The 21,515-nt window shown below is 35.9% G+C and overlaps 1 protein-coding gene across 1 annotated transcript in view; it reads left to right on the top strand.

The window, feature by feature from the left end:
* The window catches only part of VWA8 (von Willebrand factor A domain containing 8), a 380,985-nt gene that overhangs the window by 220,744 nt on the left and 138,726 nt on the right, over window positions 1-21,515 (top strand). Inside the window, exons 22-26 of the mRNA XM_015120969.3 lie at window positions 1,204-1,279; window positions 3,487-3,622; window positions 6,193-6,312; window positions 11,863-12,068; window positions 13,700-13,851. Coding sequence (XP_014976455.3) covers window positions 1,204-1,279; window positions 3,487-3,622; window positions 6,193-6,312; window positions 11,863-12,068; window positions 13,700-13,851 — 690 coding nt within the window. The remainder of the gene's footprint in view (window positions 1-1,203; window positions 1,280-3,486; window positions 3,623-6,192; window positions 6,313-11,862; window positions 12,069-13,699; window positions 13,852-21,515) is intronic.

The raw sequence follows: 21,515 nt of genomic DNA, 5'->3' as shown, positions 1-21,515 counted from the left end.
TAACTTTGAACTCTTCAAAGACGCTACTCCTATTTTTAAAGTAGTTCTAATTCTCTGTGGGAAATAATCTTAGCTAGAAGGCAAAGATACAAAATTGATCCCCTTAAAAATACCTGACCCTACCTATCACCTGCAACTTCCTTACACACATTTTGGCAAGAGTATCCATACTTGATGTGAATGTTGTATCTCATCATGTGAGGAGGCTCTTAACATCAGGATAGCTAACTGTTAATATTTTTTGAAGATCCTGATCTAAAGGAGGGTCAAGTAAATAGTAAAAAGTAGATTTAAGAAATATAATGGATTGCCTTAATCCCAACAGAAATGTTCAAAATCCTATGAAGTAGTTCTTTTCTTTTTTTTTTTTTTTTTCCTGAGACAGAGTCTTACTCTGTCACCCAGGCTGGAGTGCAGTGGCGCGGTCTCTGCTCACTGCAAGCTCCGCCTCCTGGGTTCACGCCATTCCCCTGCCTCAGCCTCCTGAGTAACTGGGACTGCAGGCACCTGCCACCACACATGGCCAATTTTTTTGTATTTCTAGTAAAGACAGGGTTTCACCGTGTTGGCCAGGATGGTCTCGATCTCCTGACCTCATGATCTGCCCCCCTCGGCCTCCCAAAGTGCTGGGATTACAGGCTTGAGCCACTGCACCTGGCCCCATAAAGTAATTCTTGAGTATTCTTGGCATGCGGTATGGTAGTCTGGCTTTGGCACCTAGTGATGGCAGTTTGGGCCTGAATGTGTAATTCCTAGATTTGCTTTGTCTGTCAGCATACCAATCATTACCAAACTTGCCATCAAAATTATATTTAAACAACATAAATGTTATATTTTATATATATATATATACATATATATATATAAATTTATTTTAGTTTCTCCTCTTCACCCTCAGGAGGTAATTTTGAGGTGTGAAGTGGTTACAAGAGATATTACCAGAAAGAAAAAGAGAAGTGAAGAACCTGGATCATCTATAAGTCTGGATTAATTCTCAAATTCTTTGTAATTTATACTGTATTAAGTCTACAGAGTATTGTTACTGAAATAAATTTCACTTGCTGTTTTTTTTTGGTGGGGGGGAGGGGAAGCAGGATGATGAACAAAAATCTTTTAAAAAATGCACCTGTGCTGTATTTTTACTCATGATCAATCATCAGCTTATTTCCTTACTAACTATAAAATGTGTTGGTTTTACTTTAGGGATACAACAGTACAAACTCTTACACTTCAGCCTTCAGTTAAAGATGGACTTATTGTATATGAAGACTCACCTTTGGTTAGTAATCTAATCATAGAAATGTTTTCAAGTGTATTTTTGTATCATAGTTGTGTTTCAGTTTTTGGAGGATGGATCTCTCGTGGATTATGTATTAGTCTGTTTTCATGCTGCTTATAAAGACATACCTGAGACTGGGTAATTTATAAAGAAAAAAAGCTTTAATGGACTCACAGTTCCACATGACTCTGAAGGCCTCACAATCATGGTGGAAGGTGAAAGGCATGTCTCACATGGCAGCAGGCAAGAGAGAATGAGAACCAAGAAAAGGGATTTGCCCTTGTAAAACCATCAGATCTTGTGAGAGTTCCTCACTACCACAAGAACAGTGTGGGGGAAACTGCCCCCATGATTCAGTTATCTCCCATCGGGTCCCTCCCACTGGGTCCCTCTTTTGAATTATGGGAGCTACAATTCAAGATGAGATTTGGGTGGAGACACAGCCAAACTATATCAGATTCTAGTACGTTTCAGCCTAACTGGAAAGCGTTCATTCATGTTCATTTTAGGAGAGGATATTTATACACAAATTATTGGGAAGATAACATGTTTTCCTATTTTGTCCTTCTGTCTTCAGAGAGATTTAGAGAATGACAGAAATCCTCTATTGATTTCTTTTCTATTCCAGATTTTTTTTTAAAGTTTACCATCATTTTCAAATGTATACAGTTTGAAAATAGGTAAGGTTTCTAGAAAAGTTTTTAGAAGTGGTTCTATTTAATAAAATATTAGCCCAGTGTTTTAGACAGCTGGGAAGATCCAGTCCTCAACTTCCTACACAAGACCTAAAGAAATCTCAGCCTGCCAGGCATGTCCCTCTGTGCACATGACACCTTTGCAGTAATGGCACAAAGAAGTCATCATGGGAACCTCTGTGGTCCACACCCCAGGGAGTGGAGTCTTTCAGATCTCCTGCCTGAGTTCTCCCAGATTGGGCCTGACTTTCCCTCAACAAAGACCGGGTTGAGGATAGAAGCTACATGTTTTCTTGTTTTAAATTCAGTTATTTTTTTATCCTAAAATTTAAAAAAGAAATTTCTTATAAGTTTTTTTAAAAATGCTTTAAAATAATTGTGTTAGAAGGAATGCTCATTTCTTAATCTGTATTTTCTTAAAATATACCATCCTACGAGAAAAATTAGGATATGGTCCACTTTACGTTATATTTCTTACTATTTTTTTTAATCTTGAGATTTTCACTTAAATTCATTGGATATCTTCTTTTATCCACCCCTCAAAAATGTTTTTAAGACTTTTCTCTAGCTTTCATCTTTCTTTTCATGATGTCACCATCAACCCAGTCACCTTAAATCTAAGACTTTTATTTTTCCTTTCTCCTCTTCCCACCCAAGCAACTGCCAAGACTATAGATTCTGCCTCTACAAAACCTTCAAATCAGTCTAATGCCTTTTATTTCCATTTTTTTCATACCTCCCTCAAATCAGGTTCCCAAACCACTTTTTAGCCAAACTATTCTGCATATTGTTGCCAGATTAAATATCCTAAAGTGTAGCTCCAAGCTCCACTTCTATCATGTGTCAACTCATAACCATTAAATTGCATCCCATTACTTAACGAGGAAGTACCTATATCTTGGTCTGGCAGTTAAACCCTTAGCAGTAGACACCCAGTCTACCCTTCTAGTCCCTTTTCTCACATTTAACTTCTACTTCAGCCAGCATAGACTGTTCATAGTCACTCATTTCTAGATTTGCCCCAGGATTTCTTGAGTTTGACCACTGATTCTTTTTGTCTTGAGTAGCCACCTCTTCTGCCCTATCCATTTTGGGTCTATTACAATTGTATACTCTTTTAAGAGCTTTAACAAATTCAGTGTTCTAATGTCCACAATGATTGTAATGTCTCACTCTTCATGACTCCCATGGCACTTTCTCTATTTGTTATACTTGTTTTAAATCTCTCCTACTCTTGGGTGTGAGATGTTGTTGGGTATCACTACCATGGGAATAATTTTAATACTAAAATGAAATAAAAAGATTACTGTAGAGTTGGCAGTTTAGTAACTACGTGAAGCTTTTGGTAGAAATCCCAAAATTTTGTTTCCAGCTCTGCTATAGATATATGTGTGTGTGTATTCTCATAACTTAAATAAAGCCAGCTGTTATAAATTCAAAGCAGTAAGTAATGAAGTTTTAATAATGGCTGTCTTCATTTAATTGTTTATGATAAATTTTCTGTCTTCAAAGGTTAAAGCAGTAAAGTTGGGTCACATTCTGGTAGTAGATGAGGCAGACAAAGCTCCAACAAATGTCACGTGTATTTTAAAAACTCTAGTAGAAAATGGAGAAATGATTCTAGCAGATGGAAGACGCATTGTTGCAAGTGAGTATTTTAAAAAGCAATGTTTCCTTTAATGCATACAATGTTTATATCTCTGTATCAAATCACAAACTTAGCTGGGTACCTACTTACAAATAATAAGCCTAAGTTCAATATAACTTAAGTTGCCTGTATTGACAATCATTTATAAAAATTAATACATCTGAATCTAGCTTTGTCAGTTTTAATTTTATAGCCAGCAAGCATCTTTGAAATTTTTAGTAGTAGTATTAGTACAAATCAACTTTGTATTTTTCTACTCTGACAATACCAACATACAACCCTTGTACTCATCTCTCAGTTATTTGTGTATGATTTTTTTTTTCAATTTGCTCATTATAATAAAAAATGCTGGACTTTTTATTTTATAGGTACAGATACATGTGATGAACACGTGTATATATAAAGACGTATATATTACACACACACTCCTACCTTAGGAAGAAGTTATCCTCTGTTTTTTATTATCTCCTGCCCCCCTCCCACACACACCCTTTTTGTTGTTATTGTTAGGAAAAAAAATGAAGAGAGATTAATCTTGTCAGTGTATTTAAACTACAAGGAGCAATTAAGTTTGTCTGATGCAATGTGAGACCATTTCCTAAATTTAAAATTTAAAATGTTTGTGTCCTGAAAGGACTTGAAAATCTGTAACTAGCCATTGAAAATATATAGCCAACCAGAGTAACCAAACAAGTTGAGACTAATAACTAACATCTTCAATACTCAAAGAGAGTATGTAAGGAAAACTCCATTAAAAAGGTACAAGTGCATCACCACAGAGATATTCTGGGACAGCATCATTGCATGATTGCCATTTTTGAGCCTGAACTTAGCACTAACAAAAGCATTCTAATATTTCAGTTTCACAATGATTTTATGTGAAAAATTAGAATTTGAGTTACCCTGAATACTTTCTCTTAAAAAAAAAGATCATTCAGACTGTCAGAATTCTGCCTGTCCTTATGAAGCATTATGAGGACAGTGAAATGGAAAAGAAGAAGGAATTGCTGAAACACAAGTGTAGTTTAAGAAGTAATTATCTCCTGGCAACCTTCAACATTCTCTGATATATTTTTGAGGAAGAGTCATTATAATTTTAAACTCAAGTATGATTGTAGCTGACGTTTTGAAAAAGAGCACTTGAAGCTCTTTTCAATGTAGTTTCATGAACCATCACTTGTAGGGTTACATTTTTCATTTTCTTTACTTTTTAAATTTTTCATTTTTTATTGTCATTTTTGTTTTGATTAACTGATTAAATTTTGCCTATAGCCACATACCCTTGTTATTTTCCACTACTAAGATTAATAGGGATCAGAGTTAAAACTATTGGTTGTATTGCTGTACATGAATATGTACATGCTGAAAGATTACTTTTTGGTATCATAAAAAAATGAGAGTAGGTTCTTCCAGACTCATCTCAAATAAAGCTGCAGGTACTTCACAACTATCGTTTTTTAAAGATGGGCAACCTAAGGGTGGGGCTTAAATAAATTAAGATAGCAAGTGGTTCTTCCTGAAATAACCATAATAAAATTTTTACTATCTTAAATTATTTTCTGGACTTCCAATTCTATCTGAAATGTACACTAGCCAGTAGAAATACCTTTCACATTTACACAAAGAAAGCCCCAGTCAACTTAAGATCACTTATTTTAAGAACTATGGTACAATCCCATGATTGGAAATAAATCAACATTGTACTAATGAGTTTGACTAGGTTTTTAAGACCTTTATTCTATTAACATGTATTGAGGTTGCAGGGTGCATGATCTAAACAGGAATAACTCCTTTGCTGCGTAATGGCGGGCTCTATGCAAAAGGATGTGGTTACTGATTTGATAAAAAGTAAAGAAAGTTTGGATTATCCTTTAGCTATTCCTATTCCTTGAATTCTCTCTTATTATGGATTACTTTTTTTTTTTTTTTTTTTGAGATGGAGTCTCGCTCTGTCACCCAGGCTGGAGTGCAGTGCTGCAATCTCGACTGACTGCAAGCTCCACCTCCCGGGTTCACGCCATTCTCCTGCCTCAGCCTGGCGAGTAGCTGGGACTACAGGCGCCCGCCACCGCGCCCGGCTAATTTTTTGTATTTTTAGTAGAGACACGGTTTCACTGTGTTGGCCAGGGTAGTCTTGATCTCCTGACCTCATGATCTGCCCACCTCGGCCTCCCAAAGTGCTGGGATTACAGGCGTGAGCCACCATGCCTGGCCTCCCTTATTATGGATTTCTATCTTTAATTTTTTTAAGGACTAGCAACATCTCAAGCCAGGCTTAAGTACCGTAAGTCTACATTTGGACAAGGTTGCTTTTTTTTAGATATACACTGAATGTATATAAGAGTGCAAGTTCCTGTATAATTTAGTATATGCTTTATCAGTGTTTGGTTCTTGAGCAAATTTTTTTCAAGAAAGTTTTTGTTTCTGCAACCAAGTTATCACAGCCAAATCTCTTAGAGCTTTTTATAATTGAACAGTATAACTATTTATGTTATCTTCAAGACTGTTGCTTGATATTTTTAAGAATTATTAAATATTGATAAAGAATAAATAGAAATTTTGTTTTTCAGATTCTGCTAATGTGAATGGAAGAGAAAATGTTGTTGTGATTCATCCTGATTTTAGGATGATTGTTCTGGCAAACAGACCTGGATTTCCTTTCCTAGGCAATGATTTCTTCGGTACCTTAGGTAAAAACTGTAATGATAATAACAATACCAATAAAAACCCTGCTGTAATGGCTGTCATTGAATGCTTATCATGTGCTATGCCACCATCATAATCACCTTGTGAGAATACTTATCATCCCCCTTTTAGTGAAGAAAAATATCTGATATTCAGAGAGGTTTTTGTTTTGTTTTGTTTTTTTCCAAGATGGAGTCTCGCTCTGTCACCCAGGCTGGAGTGCAGTGGCATGATCTTGGCTCACTACGACCTCCACCTCCTGGGTTCAAGCAATTCTTCTGCCTCAGCCTCCCCAGTAGCAGGGATTACAGGCATGTGCCACTGGGCCTGGTTAATTTTTGTATTTTCAGTAGAGATGAGGTTTCAGCATGTTGGCCAGGCTGGTCTCAAACTCCTGACTTCATGTGATCCGCCTGCCTCGGCCTCCCAAAGTGATGGGATTGCAGATGTGAGCCACCCTGCCCAGCCCAGAGAGATTATTTTTTGATAGTGTCTGGGATAATGAGTGGTGGACTTGGGCTTCATATCTAAGTCTATCTGATCCCAGAGTCTTTTTTCTTAAACCATTACACTATACTTTGTTGTTTAGGAATTCTTGGAATAAAACACAAAATGAGAAATGGTTTTACTTTTGTCACATCCCCCTAACCATGAAAAAGATTGAGGTCAGCTCTGAGAAGACTGATTCACATTGATTGGAGAGGCCCTGGGATAAACTTACTCATCAAAAGTCTTTAAGAAGGACTTCTCTTCTCTATAGCAAGTATATAATTCTGGACTCTCACACTCAATGTGAAGCAGGCCCAGTCTCTGAGTGGGATCTTTGATGTAGCAATTACCCATAAAGGAATTTATCCAAGGAATTTACCTATACAATGTTTAAGTACAAGGATAGGCACTATAGCATTGTTTATAGTAGAAAGTATGCAAACAACCCTAATGTCCATCTAAGTGGGACTGGATAAAGAAATTCTTTTGTATCCACACAGTAGAATGCTATGCAGCTGTTTAAAAACAGAGAATAAGTTTACTGATGCTGCTATAAAAAAATCAATACTCAAAATAGTAATTGAAACAATAAGTCAGTAAAGTGGGTATAGTAGTTTACCCGTTCATGTGTTTTGGAAAAGGCAGGAGGGATGGATACATGCAAATGCTTGTACATGCATAGAATTTCTCCAGAAAGGTCCACAAGAATCTGATAAGGCGTTGTTTGCAATGGAAGTTAGGGATGGGAATATAAAATACTCAGTTATACTGTTTTGTAGTTTTTATTATGTACAGATGTTACCTTAAAAGTTACTAACAATTCGTAGATTACTGATGCACTTAGAAATGTAATAATGTAAACACACCAAAGAAAAGTTGTTTCTAATTGTAAAGAGGTTTGAGTTATTTTATTGTTTATAGGTCACCCCTTATACCCCAAGTCACTCCTAATGCCTGTAAGAATACTCTCTGTTCTGTCTCCATCTTCCATCCACCTCCAAATCCTCATACTGTGCCGTCTGCTCTTGTTTCTCTTATCTACCCCTATTCATCCTAGTCACTTCTTATTGATCTTTAGCCCTTTGCTCACTTTCATTCTCTGCAACCCTACTCTTCTTTTGGAGTGGTTGCAATATATACATATGTGACCCATCCAACTCCCTGGCCTCTTGGCTCCTTGGATGTTTTTATTCCAGCGGTCCTATACCATATCTTAGCCATTCATGGCTAGTTTCTATAACTGACACTTCTATAATTTCTGTTTCCTATTCCTATTCTGTCCTCATTTGTCCTTGGGATTTTTATCTCATCCATGCATTCACCACCTCCAGTCTTTCCAGCTACTCCCTGTAGTACACCAACTCCAACAACTCTTCAAATGTGTGAGAAGCTTCAATCCATTGATCCTACCACCTTTTCACTTACCCATCTTGATATATTTTCTTCTCCTTTACCTAGGCTTTTTTTTTTTTCTTACCTAGCTTCAATTCCATGATCTTTCACATTTATGACTCCCTTACATATATTCTTCAGCTTCCCTGTTTCTCTCTTAGCTTGTCTTGTGCACTTGGAACCCCTCCGCCCTGGTTACTGCCAACTCTCTGACAACATTGAACCTACACATGTACAGCTGAATGTGGTTAGAAAAAGCCCAAAACTGACCAATGTCATTTCACATTCTTAGCAGTGGACCTCAAGTGTCCCTAAATGCAATCACACCATGCTTTGCTAGACCTTTCACTTTCCTCTTCTCATATAATTCTTATCTTCTCTCTCCTCGCAGCTCCAACACTGCTGCATGAATTTCTTTTTGTTTTAAAATTATACAATACTTGAACATTCAATTACTGCAAGTGATTGAAATATAGAAGGGCTTATGGAGGGGAAAGGGAAATTCTCCTTCATTTTCCCACCAGTCTCATTCCTTTCCCATTGCTAACCAGGATTCAGTTTACTGACTTTCTTTTAGATTTCTGTTACTTTCTCCTGTCTTCCTACTGCACTGAGAAAAATGAAAGCAATTAAAAACGAATGTCCACAGACTCCTACAACCAAGTCTTCCACCTACGATGTTCTGCTTTCCCACTTGTTGCAGGTCAACTGTTTGCATTCCCATCTAGAGGGAGTTCCTCCAGATGAGCACCAGATCCCACCTTCTGAAGGTTGCTGCTCTAGCAGTTCTGCCCTCCCTCTTCTGTATCAGCAACTTCCCTACATTATTCCCATCTGCAAACAATCAAGCTATTTCCTTCATCTTCAAAACACACACACACACACACACACACACACACCCCTCTTAATCTTACTCTTTTTGCCACCTATTGCTACTTTTTTTCCTTCTCCTTTGTAACAAAATTCCTCACAGTCCTTTGTACTCAAAAGAGTTGTCTACACTTGCAATTTCCATTTCTTCTGCACCATCCTCACTTAAATTCATTCTAATCAGATTTTTGCTCCCATTACTCCACAGAAATGGTTCTTATCTAGGTCATTAGTGACTTTTCTTTTGCTAAATCCAGTGGTTGATTCTTAGTCCTCGTTGTACTGAATCTACCCGCAGTATTTAATATATTATATAGTTGATACAGTTAGGCACTTTCTTCTCCTTGATGCATTTTCCTTCACTTGACTTCCAATACTTCTTCAAGTATGTTCTTGGTTTCTTACCTTAATAACTATTCCTGCTCAGCCTTATTTGTTGGAGCTTGTTAAAATGTCCCAAGGCTCAGGCCCTGGTCCTCTTACCTATCTATACTCATTCCTTTAATAAAATCAGAATGCCTCATGTTTTAGACTACCAATTATATGCCAGTTATTGCCAAATATTCATCTCCAGCCCAGACCTTCCTCCTGAACTTCACACTCATATCCAGTTTCCAGTTCAATACCTCCTGTCTTGAATTTAACATGTCCATGATGAACTTACTTTTTTTTTCTTAAACCTAATTTATAGTCTTTTGTAAATCTCTCTTAATGACAACTCCAAATTCATTTTTTGTTTCTCTCTTTCTCTTATGCTCTTTTCCATATATCCTGCAATCTTATTGGCTATACCCTCGAAATATATTCAGAATTATCGTGCTTTCCCCATCACCTCCATTTGCCGCCATTCTGATCTGAACCACCATCATCTCTTACCTGGATTACTTCAAATAGTTCCCTAATGGGTCGCCCTGCTTCCAGCCTTATTCTTGAACTGTGAAATATCTAAGGGTTTACTCTACTTTTAAGCTAACAAGTTAACTTGCCACAGAAGGCTTTCATGGAAGAAGACACTAGACTCCTGAGTCAGAGACAAAAGAGGAATGAGTCTTCAGCAAAAGCAGTAGTCAGAGTATCAGCATTTGTGCTGCTTCCTCAAGCCCCAGTTCCCACAGGGCAACAGAAAGAGGGCCAAATGATACCTGCACTTACAGTGAGATGCCTTATAGAAGAGGAATCCTGAGCTTAGGTAACCCAAATTACCTTCTTACAGAGAGAGAGAGAGAGAGAGAGAGAGAGAATATATCTTCCAAGGCTGCACTGTGTGCTCTACAAATATTCTTGGAAATACAGTCAATGTGGTCAGTGCCTCTGCTCACAAGGTATTTATCTTCCTACGCCCTTTTGTGGTCTGTTCACAGCATAGTAGTCCACGCCTCTGCTAAAATCCTTGGTGGCTTCGTATTGTATTCTGAGTAGAGGTACAAGTATTTACAACAGTTTTCAGTATCCTACACAGTATGTCTCCCACATCCTTCTATGTCTGTAACCACATGTCCTGTACTGCTTGGTGCTGCTCTATCCACTTCCTCTATTCCATCTACTCTGCTCTCCTGCCTCATCCTTCCACATGCCAGGTATGCCTGCCTTAAGGTCTTTGGATTAGCTGTACCAGCTGCCTGTAATGCTCTTCCCCCAGGTATCAACATTTGCTCAGATGTTACCTTCTCATGAGGTTTACCTGACTGACCTCCCCCATCATCACCATTTCTACTGTCCTCATTAATCATGATTTGATGAGTGAATGAATGAGGGGTCAATTATCTTTTTAGGTTAGTGATAGGTTTTATTTCCAGCAAAAAAGGCAAAAGCCATTCTTCACCTTTGTATTTGAAAAGCTTTAGTATATGAGATAAAATGTTGAAGATATCATGGCTTTCATTTTATTCAATTGCTTTTAAATACACACATACAAAATAATTGTTCAAATGGTTCCTAAATCAAAGTAAGATCTTATTGCTACCTTACTAGATATCGTCATTTTCTAAAATGAATATATTAAATAATGTAAGTCTATTTACTTTTACTTCCTTTGATCCCTGGTCTCTCAGATTATGAATCATAGAATTATTTTTCTAGTACATTCTCTTTTCTCTGAATTACAGACGAAATATTATGTTTCTATATTCTTTTTCTTGATTTTAATTTAGACAATATCTCTACAGGTTTACTTTACCAAATACTCTAAAGTGTATTCTATAAATCTGCACAAGATACAGATTGTTTAAAGAGTGATGCTACTAATTCTCCCTTTTTTAGTGCATAAAGCAGCATTTTTATGAGATAGATGTATATAATTTTTGAAGATACTCAACATCTGTTGAAGTTGAAAAGGTTGTCTCAGAACCATTTGAAGAATATATTCCCATTAATAGAAAAGGAATAAATTATCTAAACTCTGTTTGTGTATGTGCATTTTTTTAAGAAGTACTAATACAGGTCTGGAAAAATAAATACACTGAACATTAAGACTCAGTGCTTTTGGGGGAGGGAGTGGCATTGGCAGAGACTTAAAGGAGAATTTTTTTTCCTCTTTGTATTGGAATATCTTCCCATGAACATGTATTCAAGTATTACGTAAATTTTTTAACAAAAATAAATTCATGGAGATAAACCATCCATCACCCGGTTTTCTTTTCTTTTGCCTCAGTCATTTGCTTTCTTCTCTGTACCATCCTATTGTTGGATGGGCATTCTATGCTTCGATGAGCAACCAATGGCTCTTTAAACAACCATTCCATTTTTTCCTGTGACATCGTAATGGATTCGTTGTGTGCTGAATGTGAGTCTTTTCTCCCCTTTAGGTGATATTTTTAGCTGCCATGCAGTTGATAACCCCAAACCCCACTCGGAGCTCGAGATGCTCAGACAGTATGGACCAAATGTGCCTGAGCCCATCCTTCAGAAGCTTGTGGCTGCCTTTGGAGAGCTGAGGAGTTTGGCTGACCAAGGGATTATTAACTATCCTTATTCTACCAGAGAAGTTGTCAACATAGTCAAACATTTACAGGTAGGTATGGCACACACCTGTACATAAGAGCCATCACTCTCTTCTTCTTTATTTTTTATTTTTTCAGACTGTACAGTTCGTACCAGAGTTTTTAATTTCCATAAATATAATAATGAGTCAGATTACATAACTTGAAATGTTTATAATCTAAGTTATAAATATAGTAGGCCAATGAACATTATTATCTGTTCAGCTTTTAAATTAACTTTGGCAAAGTCTTCAGTCATTACTGAGGAGTTAGGAAATTTGGTGGAAGGCCGTTGTTAGAGGGCAGGTGAGGCAAGAGAGTGAGTCAGTGGGGAAACCTTCCTGTTCTGTTATTAGGCTTTTTACAACAAGCATGTGGTATGTGAGTAAAAAATGTTTTTATTTTGAAACAAATCACATGGAGACAACAGCAAACAGAGTAGGAACTAACAGTACTGATTAAATACCTGTAAATACTGCAAGAAAATTTTATGAGATAGAGTAGGCAGGAGAATGAAGTTTCCTGCGACAATGTACAATGTGTTCTCCACCTTACTAAATAAAACAAACAAATACAAAATGATGTAAGTCTTACTTACAGAACAAATAAGGGTCTCCAAGCTAACAGTCACAACCCAACAACTCTTGACCTCCGCCCTATCCCCAACCCTCCAAGAAAACCCTAGAAAGAAAAGTAGAAAGGTGGGGTGGGGAGAGTACACAGAGGGGAAGATGTTGATCCAAGGATACAAAGTTCCAGTTAGACAGGAGAAATAAGTTTTTGAGATCTATTGCACGGCATGGTAACTGTAGTTAATAACAATGTAATGTGTATTTTGAAATTGCTGAGAAAGTAGATTTTAAGTAATGGTTGTACCATAAAGTGTGTTAAATGATGGATATATTAGTGTGATTTAACCGTTCTGTAAGGCATACATACATTGGAATATCACATTGTACCCCATAAATATATACAGTTATTATTTGTCTATTAAAAACATATGGAAAAAACAAGATTAAAAATAAAAGCTTTGTTCTGCCTATAAAACCATAAGTCCAATTCAGCCAGCTCAGAACCCATCACCTAAAGAAAATCAAAGCAGACCCAGGAAAGGACTCAGAGGACATGAGCAGTGTAAATTCAGTTGTAGTCATACTTGTTTTCTTGCCCTCTACTGCTCCCTGTTTCTCTGTTGTTTGTCCTTTTTAATGTTCTTTCCTTCTTTTCTTGTTGCTTTATATTTTCTTCTTCATTTACTCACAGACCGACTTTTCTGAAAACTTCTGTATAGATATTTAACATGCTCCTTTACTTAACTAGCATTTTTTAACTGTTTGATCTGGTACTCATATTAAAGGCAGGAGATTTCAGAAAGCAGTGACAATCACTGACACCAGGATCTAGGCACTGCTCTAACATTTGAGAGGAGGAACTGTTCCCCCTCAAATTCTGGCATTTATTTAAAAAGGAAAATATTGTTAAGTCATCTGAGCAAACATTAAAAGAGAAAAATGTCTACATTTCTACTACCCGCTTATCTGACAAGGCCAGTAAATTTCTGCTATAGTTCGTTTGATCATTATTGTCCTATCCATTTCATAAATCTTTATAATGTTGTATATTTTATCACATGCATAATAAGGGAATTTTTTTTTTAATACAGAAATTTCCCACTGAAGGTCTCTCCAGTGTAGTTCGAAATGTGTTTGACTTTGATTCCTACAACAACGACATGAGGGAGATATTGATTAACACATTACACAAATATGGGATACCTATTGGAGCAAAGCCTACCAGTGTGCAACTGGCAAAGGAGTAAGGCAAATTCACTGTTGATCAGTATTATTCTGATTTTTAAATGCTGATAGTTCTTGATTTACCATTGCATTCTACAAAACTGATTTGCTATAGAAATTACTTTTATGAGTAAGCTTTTCAAATATATGTATATGTTGCTATTTGCTGGCTGCTTTTCAGTTAAATAGCATTATTTATAGGCCTGTAAATTGAAAATTTTGATTATTATGTATGTCCCATGAGTAGATGTAATACAGTCAAATAAAGGGAAATATTTGTTTCTTTAACAGTCTCAGTCCTTTTGTTGAATTACTATGAGTATTACTATTTCATAATCCAGTGCACACCATTGTACAAACATGAAAACCACATAAAGAGATAATGTACATTTAGTTGATATGTTCTTATTTCCGTACTATATAGTTTTCCTTATGATAATTTTCTAAATTTATGATCATGTTAACTAGAGAGATTTTTGGTTACTTATGTCAGCTTCATAGATGAAAGAGGTAGTAAGAACTGGTGGGTTTATTTCATGCGAGCTGGTTGCCTACCCTTTATTTTACAATCATAGGCTGCTACTTAATGTTAGTTAAGAATCTTGCACATATGGTGTTGACCAGAAAAGTAATTGACAGAATTTTTCAGTAGAGTAATTAAGTCAGCACAAATTCATTAGAAAATAGTTTTCAATATGCCTAACTTACGGATAATGCATCTAATACCATCTTTGTCTATAAAAATAGTTAATTATAAATTCATAGGGGATAATAATCACTTTTAAATTACTGTTCAATTTTAGCCCCAAATAGGAGACACTATCTTTCTGTAGAAAAAATGTGTTAAATGTAAATATAAATCACTGATTATATATAAATATAAGTCAGTGATTAGCAAAAAAAAAGGTGCATATATGTATATATAAAATCTCCAAGGTGTATACTCATCCACATTTATTGATTCTTTGAAGTCATTATAAAAACTTGTCAGGATATATGCCAATAGACATAAATTATTAAAGTATCAGGAACTTTTAAAAGAGAAACAAATATTTCCCTTCTGTGTTAAAAGAACAAGATGGACTTATCTTAGAAATTATATTATCCGTGCATTGGTTTATATTATTAATGAATAAGTAAATTATTTTCCAGAAAAATGACCGGGTGGCAATTGCAAATGCACACATCTTTTTGGCACAATGCTATTTTATTGATTGATTAGCAGTCCTTATGGGCATTTGAAACTAGGTCAGTAATTTAATGGGTATAACATATTGTCTGTATAAGAGAGTTCAAGAAATTCTCTTTAATATGCAAGATTTCTATTAGAAATTTTCTTTAATATGCAAACTTAAGTTATTTACTTCCTTTTTGTAAACTCTCTTTATTTTTAGCTGGAAATAAGATGGCTTTTATTACCATTAACAAATTTATATAATTAGAGTACTGACTTTATGGGAACTAAGCTCGTGATTTTAAAACAATTTCTTTTTCTACTCTTGTACGACTATAAATAAAAATTAAAATACATGTTAATTGGTAAGGTTAATCATGAGAAAATTTTTACTTCGAAAGCAATTTTAGTTTCTAAGGAAGAAACTAAAAATGGTTTAACTTATTCATTGTCATCCTCAGTTCTAAACAGAAAAATTCTTGCTATGGCAAGTTAATTGTAACTCTAGTACTTATGAGTAGAAGCAAAAGTACTTTGAGCCTGGAAACAAGTTGGTGACACTCTTGCATTACAAGGGGATGGAAACAACTAGTTGTCCCCCAACCGCATATAGCTAGAAATAGACTTAAGCAGATGTGAAGGAAGAGTGAATTTTCCTTTTAGAAGGAGCTCATAGTAGGTTGTAATTTCCACAGTCATTCAGAGCAATTTTTTCCTCATCTGTTAATTGCAATAACTTAGGCAACTCAAAAGTAGTGTTCTTTTATTGCCCTTCACAAAATTCACAGGTTCCATAGCAATTTCTATCAAATTATCAGCCTTGTACTTAGAGAGAGTAGGATGACGAAGTGAACAAAGTAATGGCCTGGGAATTTAGCAGTTAGTCATATGTTCACCTGTCTGCCTGGATCAGACATGGAAAAACAGGTGAAAAGAGCCCTCAAAGAGCTCACCATTCTGTTTTGGTCATTTGAATTTAGAGAAGTTACTTAATTAATTCTCTATTGGTATAGAGGGCCTTTTCTTATAAATAGCATATCTATTTGATTTTTTTTAAATATTTAAAAAATATTTTTAAATATTTTAATATTTTAAAATATTAAGTACACTGGGAGAAATTATTTTTAAAAATATTTGATTTACCATCTAAATCAGGACATTCTTGAGAAAGGCAGGGGGAGCTGTTGACAATAATTCTATAAAAAGAGTGTAAAATAAGACTGCCCTGGCCAAGCCAGAATATGTGATTATCTTCATTGTAGATCATCAGTAAGGTTCCTTTCTATTCTAACATCCTTTGAATTTTAATATATTCTTAATGTTTATCTCATCTGTAAAAACCAACATAAAAATATGTGATACTAACACTTTTCATTCCCCCTCTCCGCCCCGCCCCCCAAGTGGTGTACTGTTGATGGTAATCACATAGACCGCTGAGAAGTTAGTCTTCCCCATGCAGTCTTTGATTTCACTTTGACTTTTCTAGACCTTTTGCTAAACCAATTCTTCTAGGCTACTTCTACCCAGCTCTGCAGGTACTGTTAGTGGGGAAGATACACATTGGATTTCAGTTCCTAAGGAAGAAGGATAAAATGGTTTAAAACTATTAGTATCTTTTTGCCCTGAATGAACAGTTCTCACTACAACTTAATTTTCATGTTCTCTAATCCGACTGCAATGCCTATTGATGGGAGTAAAGTTACACTGAAACTAGAACAAGATGATCATACCCACACTCAGGGTGGGGATGGAAAGATAATTGGCCACCCACTACATATAGCTAAAAACAGATATAAGGCAGATGTTCTAGAAGAGGGAATTTTTTTTACATGGGCTGAGATAATACTAAACCACTGTTTGTGTAGTTGTCTGTAGCACCTTCTTCCTCAACTGAAATCAGAATATACTTGTCTGTTCAGTAGTGGTGATGTTATTTTTGTGTTGTTTTGCAAAATTCCCAAAAAGAGAGATGCTGTCACTTTCCCTTTTGTTCTCCTAAAGAGTGCAGCGATGTTATCTATCTCACAGGTCTCTGCACATTTTTTAAAGGCCCAATGTGATGAGGTGAATTTAACTTGTCTTCTTTAGTAAACTTTTGCTAAACCTGGTATTTTTAGACTTTGAGCCTTATTGGGTGGTTATTTTATTTTACTTGATCCTGCAATAATGGAGCTCTTCTTCCTTATCTACAAATATATTCCCAGACCTTAGTACCAGGATCAGAATTGGCTACCTAGACCCCACCCACCCACTGCGTTTGCCCCTTTCCACTAGTACTTCCTGAGGTTTGTTATTGCTCCTCTTGTAAATTTCTAATATATGGGAAAGGACATGCCAAGAGAAGGCAAACATAGCTAAATAAGGAAGTACACTGGGAGAAATTATTTTTAAAAATACGAATATTATGCTTTATATGGGAGTTGAATTTAATTCTGTGACATTTGTCCTGTAGAGAAACAACTGTATGCCATCTATGAATCAAGAAAAGATGATCATCCTCACACTCAAAATGGGAATTTGTCCTATAGAGAAACAAGACAATTGATGCTGTATGTGTGTGTTGCGTGTATTAATGTCATTTTGTCAGTATTGTAGGGAGAGATAGGAGGATTTACGTTAAAATGGAAACTCTTGAATTTTAAACGTTATTATTGGAAATATCTTTGTAACATATATATTTAAAGAGAATTAGGTCCAAACATCCAACCAAAGCCATAGATTATCTACTATACTTAAATATAGACAACTATAAATATAAACTTTAAAGCAAAGTTTGCCTGTTTTTTCCTCAAGTGAACTTTTATGTCTGAACTTTCTTTTATTTGGGAATAAACATACTGCTAGCACATTAGCACTTCCAAATTAAAAAGTGTGTTTCAGAATAATTTATGAAATCTGCTATACTGGGAAAACATTTGTTTTAAAGAAAGAAAAAAAAATGCTGTCTTTTCCACCAAATTTCCATTTTAAGAAACTTATACACTATTTTATCTTAAATTTGTATGTCACTCTTACTTTACAGTTCTTAAGATGGGAAAATTGTCATTTCATAGATCAACAATGAAATGTAAATACTCTACTTCTAAATATAATTATAATAACAATGTTATGATTATATTTCATAATAATGGTAATAATGATGGTAGTACAATAATATTGATGATGGTAGTAGGAACATTTATAGATAACTAAGTACCAGACATATTTCCAAGCACTTTCTTTACATAAATTTATATAATCCTCACAGCAGACCTATGGCATATATATAATATTATTGCATCTTGTAGATGAGGAATTTGAGGCACAGAGAAGTTACATAGCTTGCTGGAGGTTAGAAAGCAGGGGTAGAGCTGGGCTATATGTAATATTCCAATTCTAAGGATGATATAAACAGATTGATATGTAGATGATAGGGAATTTCTAAATCAGATTAGTTATTTAGATATTGAAAATTATCAATAGTTTTGGCTTAAAAGGACCTTGGGATTTTTAGTAACCAACTTGGAACTCATCATTGACCATGATGTCATGTACATATAATATACAAATTCTTATTCTTCAAGGAGTTATAACAGATTCAGATGCTTCGATTTTAGCCATAGTTCAAATTGAAGAGTAACCACAAAGCAGATAAATAGAGACTTTTGGCACAACAGAGATCATTTTGGAGACCTCTTCATTCTCATTTAATTTTTCTTTTCTTGTGACATATGCAGGATCAAGAAATAAAACACAAGGTGATTCACTTAGAAAAATAAAAACCTTAGAAAATTTTGTATGACCACCATATATAAGAAGTGTACTAGCCATCATTTCTTCTTGATTTGGAACACAAATTTATAGACTCTTCTCAAAGATTGTGGTAATTTTAAGAATAAGCATACAGAAAAATTGTCTATATCCTCTGAAGTTACCTTCATGTGTTTTTCTCTCCCTGCCTTCTCTAGGAGACACACATTCTATAAAATATTTAAATATTCATTCTCTGTGCTCCAAGTTCTTTGCCCTCAATTCTGTTAATATTTGAGTATTACTCCTGATTAAAGTAGCTGAGATTGTGTGTTCATTTGTGTGTACTTCAGTGTGTGTTACAGGATTGTACTTAGTATTTATCTTTTCAGAGCAGTGCCAGATGTGCATATTTGCAGATAGAAAGCTTCATCTCTTTTGAATTTGTCCTTGAAAGGATATCTGCCTAGAATTGGTTTTCTGCTTTAAAAGTTTACATAGTTCTGCCATCAGTAGCAGCTGCTACTTCTCTAACAGAGAACAACTATGGAGTCTTCAAAGTATCAGAGGCATCAAAAAGAACACCCCTGCCAGGGCCTCTCTTTGGAATACTTTTATTAGATTTCTCTTTGAAAGTCCGAATGATTATCAATTTACTGTTTATCATACTAACATAAAATATCCTTTGTTTAAAGTTTTGTGCCTTTCTTTCATTTTCCCAAACTATTATATGCCATAATTTTCCTTTTGTAATCATAGTTTTTTCAAATAAGTTCATGATGTTGATCATGGAGTTCTAAGGTGTACAATTCCACTCTGAATGACTATTTAATTTCATTTCAGAAAAGAGCTGTTAGTTTCAAAAATGATAAGGTCTACTTAATGACACCTCAAAAGTGTCATAAGCAGAAGAGTGGTGATGAGTTTTATATTGTCATAGTCTTTGCCTTGTATTCTCTTGGCATATTATGAAGTAGCTTCACAGCTATTCCATTTGCTTTTAGCTCATTTATGGGGATACAAAAAATAAGAAAATATCAAATCTACATAGAAACTTTCAAGATCTGTGAATCTTCTCTCATGCATGCAGTAGCACAGAATGATTCTTGATCCCTTAAGCATTTAAAAGTGATGTTTTATGAGAGCCTGTCTCCTAGCTGAATAGAAATCACCAATCCCCACCTGTAGCTATCATTTCTAAATAAACCTGCAAAGTAGAGTGCATCATTCGTTGAGGCTTGTAAGTGAAAGAGATGGTTGACATGTAATCAGAATGCAAAGCGAAAATTTACCATAGTAGTTTGCAAGTTGCCATTGAGATGAGAAACAAGTAGGTCAAAATGTTGGCAGTTATAATATAACCAAACATTCTTTCATTTACCAGACACTTACTTAGTGGTAAACAGCGTATAGGGAGTGTGAATTACAAAGGTGATGAAGACTTATCATCTGCCTTTGAAGCCATCACAATTAACTGGGAAAGCTGTCAAGTGAAAGATTGACTTGTAGCCAGGAGTGGTGGTGCATGCCTGTAGTCCCAGCTACTCAGGAGGCTAAGGCAGGAGGATTCCTTGAGCCTGTAAGTTCAAGGCTGTGGAGCACGATGATTGCACCTATGAAGAGCCAGTGCACTCCAGTTGGGCAACATAGCTAGACCCTGTTTCCTTAAAAAAAAAAAAAAAGAGAGAGAGAGAGAGACAGAGTGACTCATGTGAAGTTAGAGCCCCACAAGAGGGAACCAAGACTCAGGATTGCAGCCATCTGCCCTGGGGAAGAGTCAGTGAAGAGAGAGAGGCCGAATCATTAAAGTATTCTCCAGGCAAATAAAGAAGCGAAGAACACTGGAGACATTTTAAGAAAACATGGTGCATTTTGGAAACTAAAGACTGTTTGGCAACTAACTCAAGGTTAAGTGAGAGCATGCTGAATGGTGAGGCTGAAAGAAAGAGATCAGAGTTTCAATCAGAGAACAACATGGTTACCTTTCTAATTTAAAAAGACTCCTCCTCTTTGGTTTTCTAAAGGTAATAAACTGAAAGGCGGTGAACCTAAAGGCAGGAAGACCTGTTGCAAAGCAGTTGCAGTAACCCAGGTGATGAAGAATGAGGCCCACATTGTGGTGGTGGCAATGAAATAGAAGTACAACAGCAAGAGAGGATTAGGTGGCAGAACTGATGGATTCTGAATACTAGAGATCCAAATGAATAAGATGTAAAGCTTACTCTCGATGCATTAACACTCTAGTAAGGAAAACATGTAAAACTACCAACCTTATTATGCAATGTTATATTCAAAGTGCTATATTCACAGTAGGGTTTTCATCCTGTGAGTCCTTCTTGTGAGAAATACAGGAAATCTGTCTCTGGGAAAGTTTTCAACAACTGGGAGAGTTTCAGTCCCAGTTATCTTGTTGTGGATGATTAGAAAAGGAAAGAACGTTAGATTAGAAAATACTAAGATGCAGCTGATAAAGCAGATGGCAGAGAGAAGACATTTTTTCAGTGAAACGTGAAGAAAGATTAAGGAAAGGAAACCCTGGCCCCAGAACTGTAGTCTTGCAACTTCCGTGAGGAGGAAGAGAGCCAGAGATGTGTGGAGCAAGCTGACAACGTCTGCATTGGCACTGAGTGACGCTGGGCAACAGCACTAGACTACAGTGTCGTTCTGGGTATCGGGGAGTATATTTGAGAAGTGCCTGCCAAGAATAGCAAATTTCCCAAAATCTTCCATCTCATAAATCTAGATTACTCTGCATTTCTGTGATCTCTTCTGGACCTAGG

Source organism: Macaca mulatta, chromosome 17, assembly GCF_049350105.2.
Source record: "Macaca mulatta isolate MMU2019108-1 chromosome 17, T2T-MMU8v2.0, whole genome shotgun sequence".
NCBI classification, from domain to species: domain Eukaryota; kingdom Metazoa; phylum Chordata; class Mammalia; order Primates; family Cercopithecidae; genus Macaca; species Macaca mulatta.
The sequence above is the reverse complement of the archived record's forward strand: the minus strand, read 5'-3'. Positions and strand labels throughout refer to the sequence as shown.